This window comes from Alexandromys fortis, unplaced genomic scaffold (assembly GCF_014885135.2).
Source record: "Alexandromys fortis isolate MF-2015 unplaced genomic scaffold, M_Fortis_MF-2015_v1.1 scaffold_67, whole genome shotgun sequence".
NCBI lineage: Eukaryota > Metazoa > Chordata > Mammalia > Rodentia > Cricetidae > Alexandromys > Alexandromys fortis.
This window is the reverse complement of record NW_026067945.1, coordinates 2074531-2088147: the sequence shown is the minus strand read 5'-3', so window position 1 is coordinate 2088147 and position 13617 is coordinate 2074531. Positions and strand designations below refer to the sequence as shown.

Below are 13617 nucleotides of genomic sequence, written 5' to 3'. Positions count from 1 at the left end.
GAAGGGCCATGTTTATCCTGTGTATCTGTGGAGGGGCCATGTTTATCCTGTGTATCTGTGGAGGGGCCATGTTTATCCTGTGTATCTGTGGAGGGCCATGTTTATCCTGTGTGTCTGTGGAGGGGCCATGTTTATCCTGTGTATCTGTGGAGGGGCCATGTTTATCCTGTGTATCTGTGGAGGGGCCATGTTTATCCTGTGTATCTGAGGAGGGCCATGTTTATCCTATGTATCATTCTGTAGGAGGAGCCATGTTTAACTTTCTCTGGTTGAACTGAATTCAAAGCAGAGCCAAAAATTAGGGAAGCTGACTGTTACCAATATAGTCCTGGTCTGACTGTTACAGAAGAAAGCAGCGAGCTCACTAAGTTGCTACTGTAGCTGTCACTGGTGATTTGACTTCCTGGGCTATTTGCTAAGGGAGTTGGTTTCTTGCTTTGGGCTATGGGCCATTGTTCCAGATTCCCATTCCGTGTGACCTTTAATCTGGAGGCAGCCAGTCCAAAGTGTGGCCTGGCACAGTGCAGGCAGTGGCTGCCTCCATCACACAAAGTGAGTCGGGAAAAGAGGTTGTAGACCGTGTTAGGACCCTGTCTGAGAGGAGGCCCTTCAAGCCTTGGTGGGCTTCCTTTGTACCCACAAGCCATTGCTGCTTTGCTGCACCCCTGTGAGAAGATCTCAGGGGTTGGCTCTGGGCCAGCATCTCAGGACAGGGCTCCAGTTGGCGTGGGCACACAGCCTCAAGGGAGCATGTATCGCAGGCTCACCTTGGGCTCAGACTCACCATCCTCACCTGCCCTTCCTTCCTGTCCAAACCCCAGGCACTTTGTGTGAAGTGGTCCCGTCTTCGGTTGCCCTGGGTGGACCTCGACTGGCTCTTAGACATCTCCTGTCAGATCACAGAGCTCGACCTCTCGGCCAACTGCCTGCCTTCGCTCCCCTCCATCATCCCGTGGGGACTCATCAACCTGAAGAAGCTGAACCTCTCAGACAACCACCTGGGGGAGCTGCCCTGCGTGCAGTCATCCGACGAAATCATCTGCTCCAGGTGGGCCCAGGAGTGCGGACAGGGCCCTCCCTCCGTACCCCCCTGTCGGAGCCACCCTCCCGTGCAGGTTCCTTGATTGAATTCGGTGTTTTGGGAAGCGAGCTTGTGGCGGTAGTGAGAGGCCTACTCTCTCTGACACAAGCTCACAAGAGCAAGGCATCATGGCCTCTGGTGCCTGATGAGCCAGAGCGGTTTGAACAGGTGGTCTGGGCTAAGGAGTCACAGCTCATCACAGTCGTGCAAGGCTGTCTGTTTAAAATACCCAGCTGTGCCCTACACAGTAGAGTGGCTAGACATTTCCTGGGATGGTAGAGGGGTTTGTCCCGCCTCCCAGAAAAAAAAACTGAGCAGACCTGAGGGAAGGGTCAACTCTGGAAATCTGGCCGCACATGAACACTGGTCACTGGGTCACTGCCTGTGTTTCCCTAGAGTCCTGAGCCCTGAGGTGGCATGGGAGGGGAAGGACAGCCTATGAAAACTTTTCTCATTGCTATGACTAAACACCCTGACAGCTTAAACAAGGAAGGGGTTATCCTGACCCACAGTTTAAAGGAGACAGTCCATTGTGGTGGGAAAGGCACTGCTGCTGGGTCAGAGGTGGCTGGCTAGTCACACTGCAGCTATGGCTGGTCACACTGCAGCTGTGGCTGGTCACACTGCAGCTGTGGCTGGTCACACTGCAAACAGTGGCTGGTCACACTGCAAACAGTGGCTGGTCACACTGCAGCTGTGGCTGGTCACACTGCAGCTGTGGCTGGTCACACTGCAGCTGTGGCTGGTCACACTGCAAACAGTGGCTGGTCACACTGCAGCTGTGGCTGGTCACACTGCAAACAGTGGCTGGTCACACTGCAAACAGTGGCTGGTCACACTGCAGCTGTGGCTGGTCACACTGCAAACAGTGGCTGGCCACACTGCAGCTGTGGCTGATCACACTGCAAACAGTGGCTGGTCACACTGCAGCTGTGGCTGGTCACACTGCAGCTATGGCTGGTCACACTGCAGCTGTGGCTGGTCACACTGCAAACAGTGGCTGGTCACACTGCAAACAGTGGCTGGTCACACTGCAGCTGTGGCTGGTCACACTGCAGCTGTGGCTGGTCACACTGCCCTGTAGTTGGGAAACAGAGAGCAATCACTACCTACCTCTTGGTACTCAGCCTAGGACCCCACCCATAGCATGGTGCCACACACGTTCAAGGTGGCCCTTCCACCTCAACTCACCTAATCTAGATAATCCCTCCCAGACATGCCCAGAAGTTTGTTTCTAGTCAGGTTTTGGCCATCATGATGAACCATCACAGGACTGTACTTGAAGTTCTCGAGGATGTGTGTGAACAAGGCTCCATTGCAGAAGGGACTGAGCTGACTACAAAAGCTAAGGCTGGGGCTGGAGATGGAGCAATGGGTAAAGACGCTTGCTGTCAAGCCTGGTGTCCCAGAAGCTACATACTGGCCAGAGACAACTAACTCCTGAAAGTTGTCCTCTGACTTCCACCTGGGTGGAGGTCATGGCTCACTGGTTCACATGAGCAAATGCATACACATAGTCAATACATGGAATTTAAAAAAAAATGGGAGTTTAAATGTTGTGAGAGACAAGGATGTTGGAAAAAAGCTGGAGGTTAGTCCTCGAGACTCACAAATGAGTTTTACAAACCAAAAGTGTAAAGAGCAAGTGTTACCTGAGCAGACTCCTTAACCTGGGTCAGGTGGGTGGACCCGAAAGCTGCAGCAGGTGGCTCTGTGGCCAAAGAGCATCCCCAGAGCATCGTTCCCTTCCATGTGGGCAACAGTTTTAATCCCTGAGTGTTCAGAAGAACCAGGACCCACCAGTCAGAGTCTATTGTTGTAACAATTCACCAAATACATAAGGAGCCAAGGTTCCCTCTTGGTTCTTAAACTGTGTGCACAGACAGGGAGCAGGCACCTTGCCTACAGAGAGATCTTTAAGTACTCTTGTGGTACCCTAACTCCCTTCTCCCTGGCCCCAGGTTACTGGAAATCGACATCTCCAGCAACAAGCTGTCCCACCTTCCGCCTGGATTCTTGCACCTCTCAAAACTTCAAAAGCTGATTGCATCCAGGAATTACCTGGAGCGCTTGTTCGAAGAAGAAAATGGTATGAGCCTGCTTTGATGAGGCCGTAGCATTGGCCGCTTTCGTGCCGACTGGGACACTTGTGACAGTCACTCTCTTTCCCTCGCAGCTACTAACTGGATCGGCCTGCGGAAGCTGCAGGAACTCGACCTGGCTGACAACAGGCTGACCGAGCTCCCCGCCCTCTTCATGCACTCCTTCAAGTCGCTCAGCTATCTGAACGTCTCCAGAAACAACCTGAAGAACTTTCCCGATCCCTGGTCCTGCCCTTTGGTTCGTATCAGAAAAGCCACAGTTGAGTCTGTTTGGCATTTCCACACACCCTCGCTGTGTGTCACGAGTGTCACTCGGCCCACAGCGCTCAGTCAGGCTGTGTCCTCAGCAGGAACAGCTCTAAGCCAGTCCCCCTGGGTCTGGATTTCGGGGTGCACAGTAGCCACTACAGAGTTCTGTACGGCAGCAGCTCGCACCCTAATGCAGGGTGAGACAAGGGATGAGGAGCTGGCTCGTTTGGTAAAGTCCCTGCCACACAAACATGAGGACTTGAATTGGATCCCCAAGAATCCACATTTTTTAAAAAAAGAAGTCATATGTGGGTCTGGAGAGATGGGAAAGTGCTTGGCTTGCAGGCATAATGGGCTGAGTTTAGGTTCCCAGCACCAAGAAACAAAGACAGGCTCTCCGGGGCAAGCCAGCCCGCTAGACCAATTATATTTCTGAACTCTGATAGGTTCAAGTGAGAGATCCTGCCTCAGTATATAAGATGAAGAGCAATCTAAGAAGACACCTGCCGTCAATCCCTGGTCTTCACATGCACACACGTGTATACATGCCTGCATTCATACATGTGAGCACACATATATACAGATCATGTGTCACATGCGTTTTCTAAAAATCCAGGCAAGGCAGCATGTGCCTGTAATCCCAGCAAGCAGAAGTGGGGCTATGAGGGTCCCTGGAGTTAGCTGGGCAGCCAGGTTAGGCAACTGATGAGCTCCAGCTTCAGTAAGAGACCCAGTCTCAAAAGTTAAAAAAAAAAAAAAGAAAGAAAGAAAGACGGAGAGCTACTGGAGAAGACACCAGCATTAGCCTTTGACCTCTCCACGTCTGTGTATGCGCACACAAACCTGATACGTCATACATTCAAACACAAATGCCAAAGGGGGGTGCAGTTCTTTGGTGCATTAAGAAATGAGAAGAAGCAGGAGTCGCAGTCCCAGTGCTGCAGACTAAATGAGGTTCTTTTTCCTTGGGAAGCTGGCTAGTCGAAGCAGATGAAAAACATAAGGAATATTTGTGCTTTGTTGCCGTTGGTTTCCAACCAGGAAATCCTCCAGCATTTCTCGTCTGACCATATGTGTGGGGAAAACAGTGTCTCCCGAGAGCAAGGCTCTGAATCAGCCTGTTATTTCCCAGGACAACGAAGGGGGGGAAACTATGAGCTACCTCTGTCTCCCCCCAAAAAAAACTCTATTCCTGCTCCCTTGAAGCCTTCCCCTCACCCTGCACCGTGATCCCAGAGCCCCGCCTGATAGCCTCATTTCTGACATCGAATTGACAAGCCGACGTCTAGGCCGCGCCACACTTGGAAAGCTACTTACTGTTCTCCCTCTCTCCTCAAACGCCTAGAGGTGTTGCAAAGCTTCCAGAAACGCCCTGGAGTCGCTGCCAGACAAAATGGCTGTCTTCTGGAAAAACCACCTCAAGGATGTGGATTTCTCCGAGAACGCTCTGAAAGAGGTGCCCCTGGGGCTTTTCCAACTTGACGTGAGTACAGTCACGGCTACATTCCTCATTGTCAGCGTGGGTAAGAAAAATCACTCTGGGCCGCAGGGAATCTCTGTGCTGTTTCTAAGTTTGTGAAGCACATAAGAAAAAAAAAAAGTGATGAGGGATGAGTTCGCCTATCAAAAACATGCGCGGTCTTGAGCAAAGGGAGGGACGCGAGGGGAACGGTCACCATGGAGCCAGCTGTGTTGGGGGAGGGTCTGTCCCCCTGTGCTCGTCACTTCCCATTACTATAACAAACACCTTGAGATAACCAACTTAAACGTGAAAGGGGCTTGTCTTGGCTCAAGGTTTGGGAGGTGTCGGTCCATAGACACAGCCACCACGGAACCAGCCGGTGCTTTGGGGGGCCTGTGGTGAAGCAATTCACTGTGGGAGAGCAAAGCTCTTCACCTCTCAGTCAGGACTTGGACTAAAGGGGAAACAGAAGAGGTGCAGCCCCAATACCCTCCTCAAGGATGCTCCAGCAGTGAGTGGAACACCTCCCGTCAGGCCTGGGCTCTAAAGGGTCCACCGCCTCCCAATAGCTCTGAGGGACATAGTGTCCACCTTTATTGTTTGTTTGTTTAACCCATGGACCTTCTTCAGGGAGTGTTCCAGATCCAAAAGAGCAACCCCCAGGGCTTGATTTTATTATGGAACTTTTGTCTGGCTTTTGGTTGTCCTGGGAGCCTCATGCATAGCTCGAAAGCACTCTGTACCGCTGAGCTACAGCCCCTGGCTTCACATTGAAGCTTTGACTCTCTCTGCCCCTGGCACTGTCTCCCCCACTCCTAAAGACCCCACTGCGCACCACAAACTCCAGGAGGAGTCTCTACCTGCAGTGCTCCCCAGCTGCCTATACAGGGTCTTCAGGCAGGCTGGGAGGCCCTGGGTTAATCCCAGAACAAGGGATTGCTAACTGGTCACCAACAGCATTAGGGCACTCCCTGGAGGACCTCATGGTGGAGCCACAGGCCACATTACCTGGGAAAAGGTGACTATGTTTGAACACACACGTGCAGCCCCTACTCTTCCTAGGCCGGCTGCTCAGATCATGCAGAATGCCAGAAGACATCAAGGGTCCCTTCAACATGCATATATCTGAAAGAGGGGCTATCAAGTTATAGACCCGTAAGCAAGCATGGGACATAGAAAGGGACTCACATGTATTCACAGCTGGGGAAATGAGAGCGCAGCTGACTAGAACCCAGGTCAATGTCACTGGAACCCCACAGGGATTCTTACGATTCACCACCTCCCTGTTCTGAATCCATCCCTCACACCAACACCTTGCAGTATAGCTCGGCTAGCAGGAAAGGACAGAGCCTCGTGGAATCTCACCCTGTGTTCTGCGGCATTGCTGTTTTTCCCTTGTCTCCAGATTGGGGATTGGGCAGGCTTTCACAATTCAGCCCAAGCCCTGGGCTAGTCACTTGGGGAGGCTTTCCTAGAAATGCAGAGGCTGACAACCCTCCTGGTTTTAAGAGTGGGCCATGGCATCAGCCCTTCAGCAAAGGAGAAACAAAACATGTGGAGGACCCAATGTGGTCCAGCAGTGTGTGGTGGCCCTCTTGGGCCACGTGGTTGTAGGTGGACCAAGGATAATGTCATCGAGAAGAGCCAAGGTGTTTCTCTGCAGCTGTCACTAAAGAAAGACATCCTCCAAGTGAGTATGGGCCCAGTGGGCCTGCATACAGCAAGGCACAGGGATGAACTGCCTTGTGGAAACCCCAAAGAGCCCATGCTGGACCTCTGAGGTGGTGGCTAAGGCAGACCACCGATGGTCTTGTTGCCTCTCTCTGAGGACCACCCAAGGGGGAAGTCACCAAGAGGTAGCAGGTAGCCAGCATCACACGACATCCAGTGGTACCCTGTGTACTGCAGGCAGGTACCCACTAACCATGACTCTTAAGAACCTGTGACCTCAGGATGTGCTTAGACCCCTTCTATTGTGCGGTTCTCATTGACCTTGAGGGAAAGTCTAAATGCGTTGCTCATCTTCTCTGCTCGAAACTATTTGGGCAGTTTTGTAAAGAGAAAGAGGCTGTGATTGGCTGGCTGCGTGTTGACGGAGAGCAGACTGACTTCTCGTTCTTTCTCCTCCCTTTCATGGCTGACATTATTCTTTCCTCTCTCCTCCCTCCTCAGGCCCTCATGTTCTTGAGGTTACAGGGAAACCAGCTGTTGTCGTTGCCACCTCAAGAGAAGTGGACCTGCCAACAACTCAAGACCCTGGACCTCTCCAGAAACCAACTTGGCAAGTAAGCAGGGGACTTCTTTTTTAATTAAAAAAAAAATCTTTTCTCGTTTTACATACCAGTCCCTCCCCTCCTTCCGTCCCCTTCATGTTCCCACACCCCACACCCCATCCACTCCTCTTCCCATGGAGAGTCAACAAAGTCTAGCACATTGCCTTGAGAAAGAACCACGGCCCTTCGCACTATATCTAGGCTGAGCAAGGTCTCCCTCCAAAGAGAATGGGTTCCAAAAAGCCAGTACAAGCAGTAGGGATACATCCAGTGGCCCCACAGTCTACCAGCAGGGGGCTCCTTTACCCCGAGTGTATATAGAACCACAGATAGGGGTCCCCATGCCCCCAGTTGTATGTTGTCCTGCAGTTGAGCAGGAGATGGCTGAGTCCCAGGCTGCTGTATCCCACTCAGGTAGGAGTGAAGGTCTTCTGGGACAAAATAGTTGCTCACCATTAATGAGCAAGGCATCATGGTATCTGCTGCCTCCTGAGAGGCCTGTTAAAGTGGCCATCCCTGAACATCTTCATCATTGTCCTCTTTGCTGTTAGCTTATGGGCACCAGCCATGTTAGACGAGGGTCCGTCCTAATGAGCGTGTCAACGCCATCACTTCTTTAAAGACCCTACCTTTCAAGTGTCCTTTTTTTTTTTCTTTTTCCAAAATGCTTGGGATCAGAAGGGTTTCAGATTTTCGATGTCTTTGGGGTTTTTTGAGTATTTGTATACATCCCAGATATCCTGGGTTGGGATTTAAACTAAACACAGGGCTTACGTGTGTGTCACACGGCCCCATCCACGCGGTCCAAGGGCAATTTCATGCTACATTTTTAGCACACCTGAGCTTTGACTGACATAGCTCTGAGGTCAGGTCTGGAATGTTCTCCTTTCGATACACTACACTGGGTGTTCACACGGCCAGGCTTTGGGAGGCATCTGGATTTAAACTTTTGGATGGAGAAATTACTGTGTGACCTTTTCTGGTGAGAAAGGACCAAACATCTTTCCTCCACACGGGATACTGATACCAGACCACAGAAGCAATCCTACCCAAGTATCGATATCGGGGCTACTTTGGGGACCCTAGGTGACTCAGCAGCACTGTCTCACCCCCAAGCATAGGTGTCATCTCCCGAAAGCTGCATCCTGCCCACCTTACAGGCAGCTCCATCAGTCTCCTCTTTCCACGGCAGCTGTGACTTATTATACAATCTGTGAGGGCTGGGGCTTGTGAACGGTATGACTCTCCCAAGCTTCCTGTATCTTAGAAGTTTCCTCTCCCCTCCAGGAGGGAATGTTCCCGTTTGGTGGAAGTAGGGTACATACACAACAGAGTCTCAATATGCATTCCAGATTCCCAAAATCCTGAGATAGGGACTCCAGGGGACATCGTGCAGCCCGTGAGCGGGACCGTCCATCTGATCTTACACACTGCTAAACATGTCTCACTTCAGCCTAGACTAGAAGCCTATAAATCCTTACCAACTAATAAACCCAACTATAAATCCAACCATTAATGTGCTCATAAGTGGAATAAAAGGTTAAAGGTTGACGACAGCCCTGGAGAGAGCAGGCCCTTAGGGTCGTTGGCTGGAGGTTACCCTGAAACATCTCAGCAGAGCGCACACCCAAAGGCAGCTTCCTTGGGGACAGTAGACAGTGGACAGTGTGCAGCCAACAGAATGCCCCCTACAGAAGTGCTTGCACCTGCTTGAAGCTGGAAAGTCTGAGAATGCTAGACTAATGGTCGTCACGGTTAGATGATCCTTTCCAATTGCTCCTTCTAGAAGACCCCCAAACTCCCTCATAGAACCTTCCAGAATGCCACGCACCATAGTTCTGTGTTATATAGTCAGAGCTAATAGACTCCACCTTGTTGACATGCTGACCTCAACTTTCTGAGGATTCTTTTCCCCCTCCACAGAAACGAAGATGGGCTTAAAACAAAGCGGATCTCCCTGTTTACCACCAGAGGGCGCCAGCGTTCTGGAACTGAGTCAGGTGTGTGCTGGGCTGGTGAAACCGTGGGATCCTAGAGAGGAGTCAAGGCAAGGTAGCCTTGTATCCCTGTCAGATGCTGGGATTTTCCTTCCCTTTCCCAGTTGGAATGTCAGAGGTCTGCCAGGAAGTAAATGATGTTAACATGTTAATTGGGTGCGTGCCTGCGGCCCTGCATCCCCACGTGGAGCCCAAGCCATGCTACTAGCCAGCTATCTACCGCATACAGAGAGCCGCCCTAAACTACAGGCACAAGGGTCTCAGTCCTCATGGGAGATAGGCAACGCCATCTGTGTTGCACATGAGGAAACCAAGGCTCCCCGTGTACCTCAATCATCACAGACCAGTGGCTAATACAATAGATGCTTCTTCCCTACTCGCTGTTCTAGGGGCTGGAAGCCATTTCAGGGTGCACCCATGGTCGTGTAAGGGAATCAGGCTTTCTACCTTGCTAACCTGCCAGAATGCCACACACCTGCTAAATCTGCCGCCGTCACCAGACAGCCAAGAGACAGATACAGAGACCTGTTGCCGTGCTAATAGGGAAATACAGTTTATGAATGTTCATAATTGGGCCTTTCTGTTTTATGTTCTTCTGCTTTGGAGTATAGGACCCAAAACTTTGGGCATGCTGGGCAAGCACCCTGCCACTAAGCCATCCCTCAGTCCAGCTGGTCCCTTTTCAAATGAAGGCCCCTCAGCTTCGGGACATTGAGTACAGACAGAAGGGTTTCACTTGGAAAGAAAGAGAAACGAATACCATATTCTCCCTCGTGCCAAGTGGGACAATGGACAAGACCATAGGCTGGGAACAGTCTTGGCCACTTGAGTGACTTGCTGGAGGCCACTTGTGTGCTCTGCCTTCTGTTCAAGCATGTGAGATCCTTTTGGGGACCAAGGCGATGGCACTGGAAGGTAGACCAGTTGCTTACCGGGGCTAGGCCCAGCCCGTAGAAAGTGCTCATAGGAAGGTCAGGCTGCACAGTGAGAAGTCACCAGAGTGACCTAGTAGCCAGATGAGAAGGCCACAGCTTCAGAGACCCGCTGGCAGGATGCATCGTGGCACTGAGAGATGACAAAGGCCTCCTGGGTTTTGCATCTGGGATTGTGAGGGCCACCCGTGAGTGAAGCGTAGGCAAGATGCCCTTGCCAGCCCTGTTCCCCAGTAGGGTTCTTCTCTCAGGGCGGTTGACCTGGGGTAAAGAATTATCTATAAAAGACAGCTTGTTTGTGGCTGGACAGTGAGCTTCCAGGGAGGTTTCCGTACATTCGTGCAGTCCTATTTGTGCAGATGCCGTGTCCAAAAATAATTTGGATGACCGTTTTTTACGGTAAAATTCAGACGCGTGGAGTCATAAATTATTAATGAATAAATAGCAGTTCATAAATACCTCTAGCTGTGTTCTCCCAACCCAGTTTCCACAGTTTTTAGCACTTGGCTGGGGGTGTGACAGGTGCTGCCGGCCCGAGCTGTGGCTCCTTATTCCCCTCATCCGTCACTTAAGGAGCCTTCATAAACACCAGGCTCGGCCTGCCCCACAGCCAGCTGCTCAGGGTTCTCTTCACTTCCCTCCGTGGGCAAAAAAGCACACCTTTCCCCTGCTAGACGCCCTCCAGGAAAATGTGAAGCCATTTCACCAAAAGGGAAAAGAAAGCGCTTTTGAACATCTTTCTACAGAACGAAGGGTAGAACAAAGTCGCCTTGGCAAGCTTGTTGCAACATTGTTTCCACAGCTGCAGTGAATCCTGCCCACAGTGCAGAGAGCTGGGCAGGGTTTTCTTAACACTCATCTTAGAGTCTGGCATCGTCTCCCCCAGAATGTTCTCTGAGGCCAGGTTACCTCATGGTCATCAGTTCTGCTGCTCCATGCATGGAGAGATGCCGGTGCTGAGGGAAGTGGTGGTATCTAGGTAACTGAACACGATTTCAGCCTCACACAAGAATGTCGCCCCTTCTCTATCGGCTACATCTCCGTGGCTGGCAGTCCTACCAGGGAGCTTTAAGACAGCCTGAGCATCTTGGATTCCCTGCTTCCCAGTGGGATATCCTGTCCGTTCTCCCTGCTTGTGGGGGTAGGGGATGGGGAGAGGAGAAAGGTTCCTCAGAGATCCTGCTGTAGTCTAAACCCCTGAATCTCATTAATGTGTTTCCAGGCTTTGTGTGAGATTCTTTCTCTGCACAAAGCCTCGGGTGCTGTGGAAACAGCAAATGTGACGTGATCTTAATGGTAATCTCATAATTAGCCTCATGAATGAACTTACTTGAATACTAAAGAGTTGACTGGTTTTCCAGAGAGTAACATCTTAAGCAACAGTTACAAAAAAAAAAAAAAAACAAAAAAAAAAACAAAAAAAAAAAACAAAAAAAAACTTGCCTCCTAATGTGTTTCTTTGTTGATTAGCTTTTTCTTTCGTTGAAGAGCTAATGCTGTATATTTTAAAACAAAATGAGGATTTAGCTTTCTAGTAAGTTCTTCTCTAGACGTGACTATGAGTTGGTGTGGCATACACACATATATGTGTGTGTGCATGTGTGTGGTGTGCGCGCGCATGCCTGTAACACTCACGTGAAGGGTTAGTACGCGTGTGTATATCTGCAGGTATTTTCTGTCATGGTAACAAGCCCCTTTAGGGACATAGTTCTGCACCTGGCTTTTCCAATTCTCCAGAAGCTATCATGTTACATACATGTAACCTGCACCATGCTTTGTAATCATTGGGCATTATTCTGTTGTTTAGCAAATCCCCTGCAGACATTAACAATGGAGGCTAGGCCACTCTCCTTTGCTATTGCAAGCAACATGTCACTGAGTGTCCCCGTCCTTACGTCTTTGTCACGACTGCACGCAGGATGGCTGTAGAATTAGAACTGATAGGTCAGGGAGATGAGCTCTGTGGGTTTCCCAGCATGCTCTGCAGAAATGGCAGTTGTCTAGGACAGCTCAGAAGCATGGCGTCTTTTGCCTTTCATTGGCAGCATGCATGCTGGAGTTCCCAGCTTTCCTGAGTGAATCTTTGGAGGTCCTTTGTCTGAATGAGAATCATCTGGACGCAGTCCCTCCGTCGGTCTGCCTGCTGAAGAACTTATCAGAGCTCTACTTGGGCAAGTAAGTGCATGTTGAGGGCAGGTGCAGCCCAGTGAAGAAGTCCTCGCTCACAGCGCGAGGGACCAGGCAGCAGGGGGACCATCCGCTTACTGAGAAGCCTAGCCCAGCTTTCCGGTTGGATGTGATGTGGAAAGTGGAGGCAGGAAGATGAGTGAGTGGCCACAGTTTGTTGCTTGGCCGGGGGACAGTGAAGAGGAAATCTGTGTCCCTGACCCCTTTATGCACTGAACTTCACTGCATACCGGCTCCTGTCAGGGGATTAAGCAGCAGATAAAACTTGAGCGCCGTAGAAAGTGTTGCATTACGGTTGAAAATGAAGAACCTTTACAAAAGGAAGTAGTGGCAATTTTGATGGTGGTGTCCTTAGTAAAAGAGAGAGTCGTTGTGGGCGGGGACTCAGTTTGAAGCTGTAGAGACTCACAGGAGACAGAACTGATGTTCCCACTACTGCTGATGCAGGGGTGTAACGGGCTTAGTGTCTAAATGGAATATAGGAATAAGGCCCAAGGCACACGGCTTGGAATAGAACTCGGCAACGGCCCCTGCAGACCGTGGAGGGCTGTGAAAGCTGTAGGCCCGTGTGTTCACACGGTTTTGTTCTCTCACCGTGACTTGTCTGCTACAGCAATCCTGGCCTCCGAGAGCTCCCTCCTGAGTTGGGCCAGCTGGGAAACCTCTGGCAGCTGGACATTGAAGATCTGAACATCAGCAATGTGCCTGCTGAGGTCAGGAAAGAAGGTAGGACCTTTTCCTGTTCTGATCACTGCCTTGGAAAGATGACTCAGGTTCCCTTGGTAGATTTGAAGGATGGAGCTAGTGGGGCCCAACTCCAGCCTCAGAGTTTGGGAAGAGGCTATGAAACTGGCCCCAGCACAGTAGCCACCAGCAGTGATAAGACTCGGAATGGCTAGGTAGGAAAGTAGCCAACTGGGGCAGCAAGGACATTGTCCTTCACTCCTGACTGTCACATTTAATTTTGGGGATAGTTATTATCATCCCTCCTTGCTCCCAGATTCCACACCTTCCCTTGGACCACATAGAAATTAGGATGGAATCGGGCCTCCTGAGAACTGTGAGTTCATCCCTGTTGTGTATCATCTAAGGTCCCCTCTTCTGATTTCTCACAGGCCCCAAAGCTACACTCTCCTTCCTGCGAGCCCAGCTGCGCAAAGCCGAGAAGTGTAAGCTGATGAAGATGATCCTCGTGGGCCCCCCACGCCAGGGCAAGTCCACCCTCCTGGAGATCTTACAGACTGGGAAGGCCCCTCAGGTGGCACACAGCGAGGCCACCATCAGGACCACCAAGTGGGAGCTCCAGAGACCAGCAGGCTCCAAAGCCAAGGTGA

The 13617-nt window shown here is 50.9% G+C and overlaps 1 protein-coding gene across 1 annotated transcript in view; it reads left to right on the top strand.

Moving 5' to 3' along the window:
- Positions 1-13617, top strand: part of Lrrk1 (leucine rich repeat kinase 1) — a 131242-nt gene that overhangs the window by 77392 nt on the left and 40233 nt on the right. Inside the window, exons 7-15 of the mRNA XM_050149149.1 lie at positions 822-1048; positions 3043-3170; positions 3258-3421; positions 4778-4915; positions 7067-7179; positions 9091-9167; positions 12142-12271; positions 12897-13009; positions 13399-13613. Of these exons, the coding sequence (XP_050005106.1) occupies positions 822-1048; positions 3043-3170; positions 3258-3421; positions 4778-4915; positions 7067-7179; positions 9091-9167; positions 12142-12271; positions 12897-13009; positions 13399-13613 (1305 nt within the window). The remainder of the gene's footprint in view (positions 1-821; positions 1049-3042; positions 3171-3257; positions 3422-4777; positions 4916-7066; positions 7180-9090; positions 9168-12141; positions 12272-12896; positions 13010-13398; positions 13614-13617) is intronic.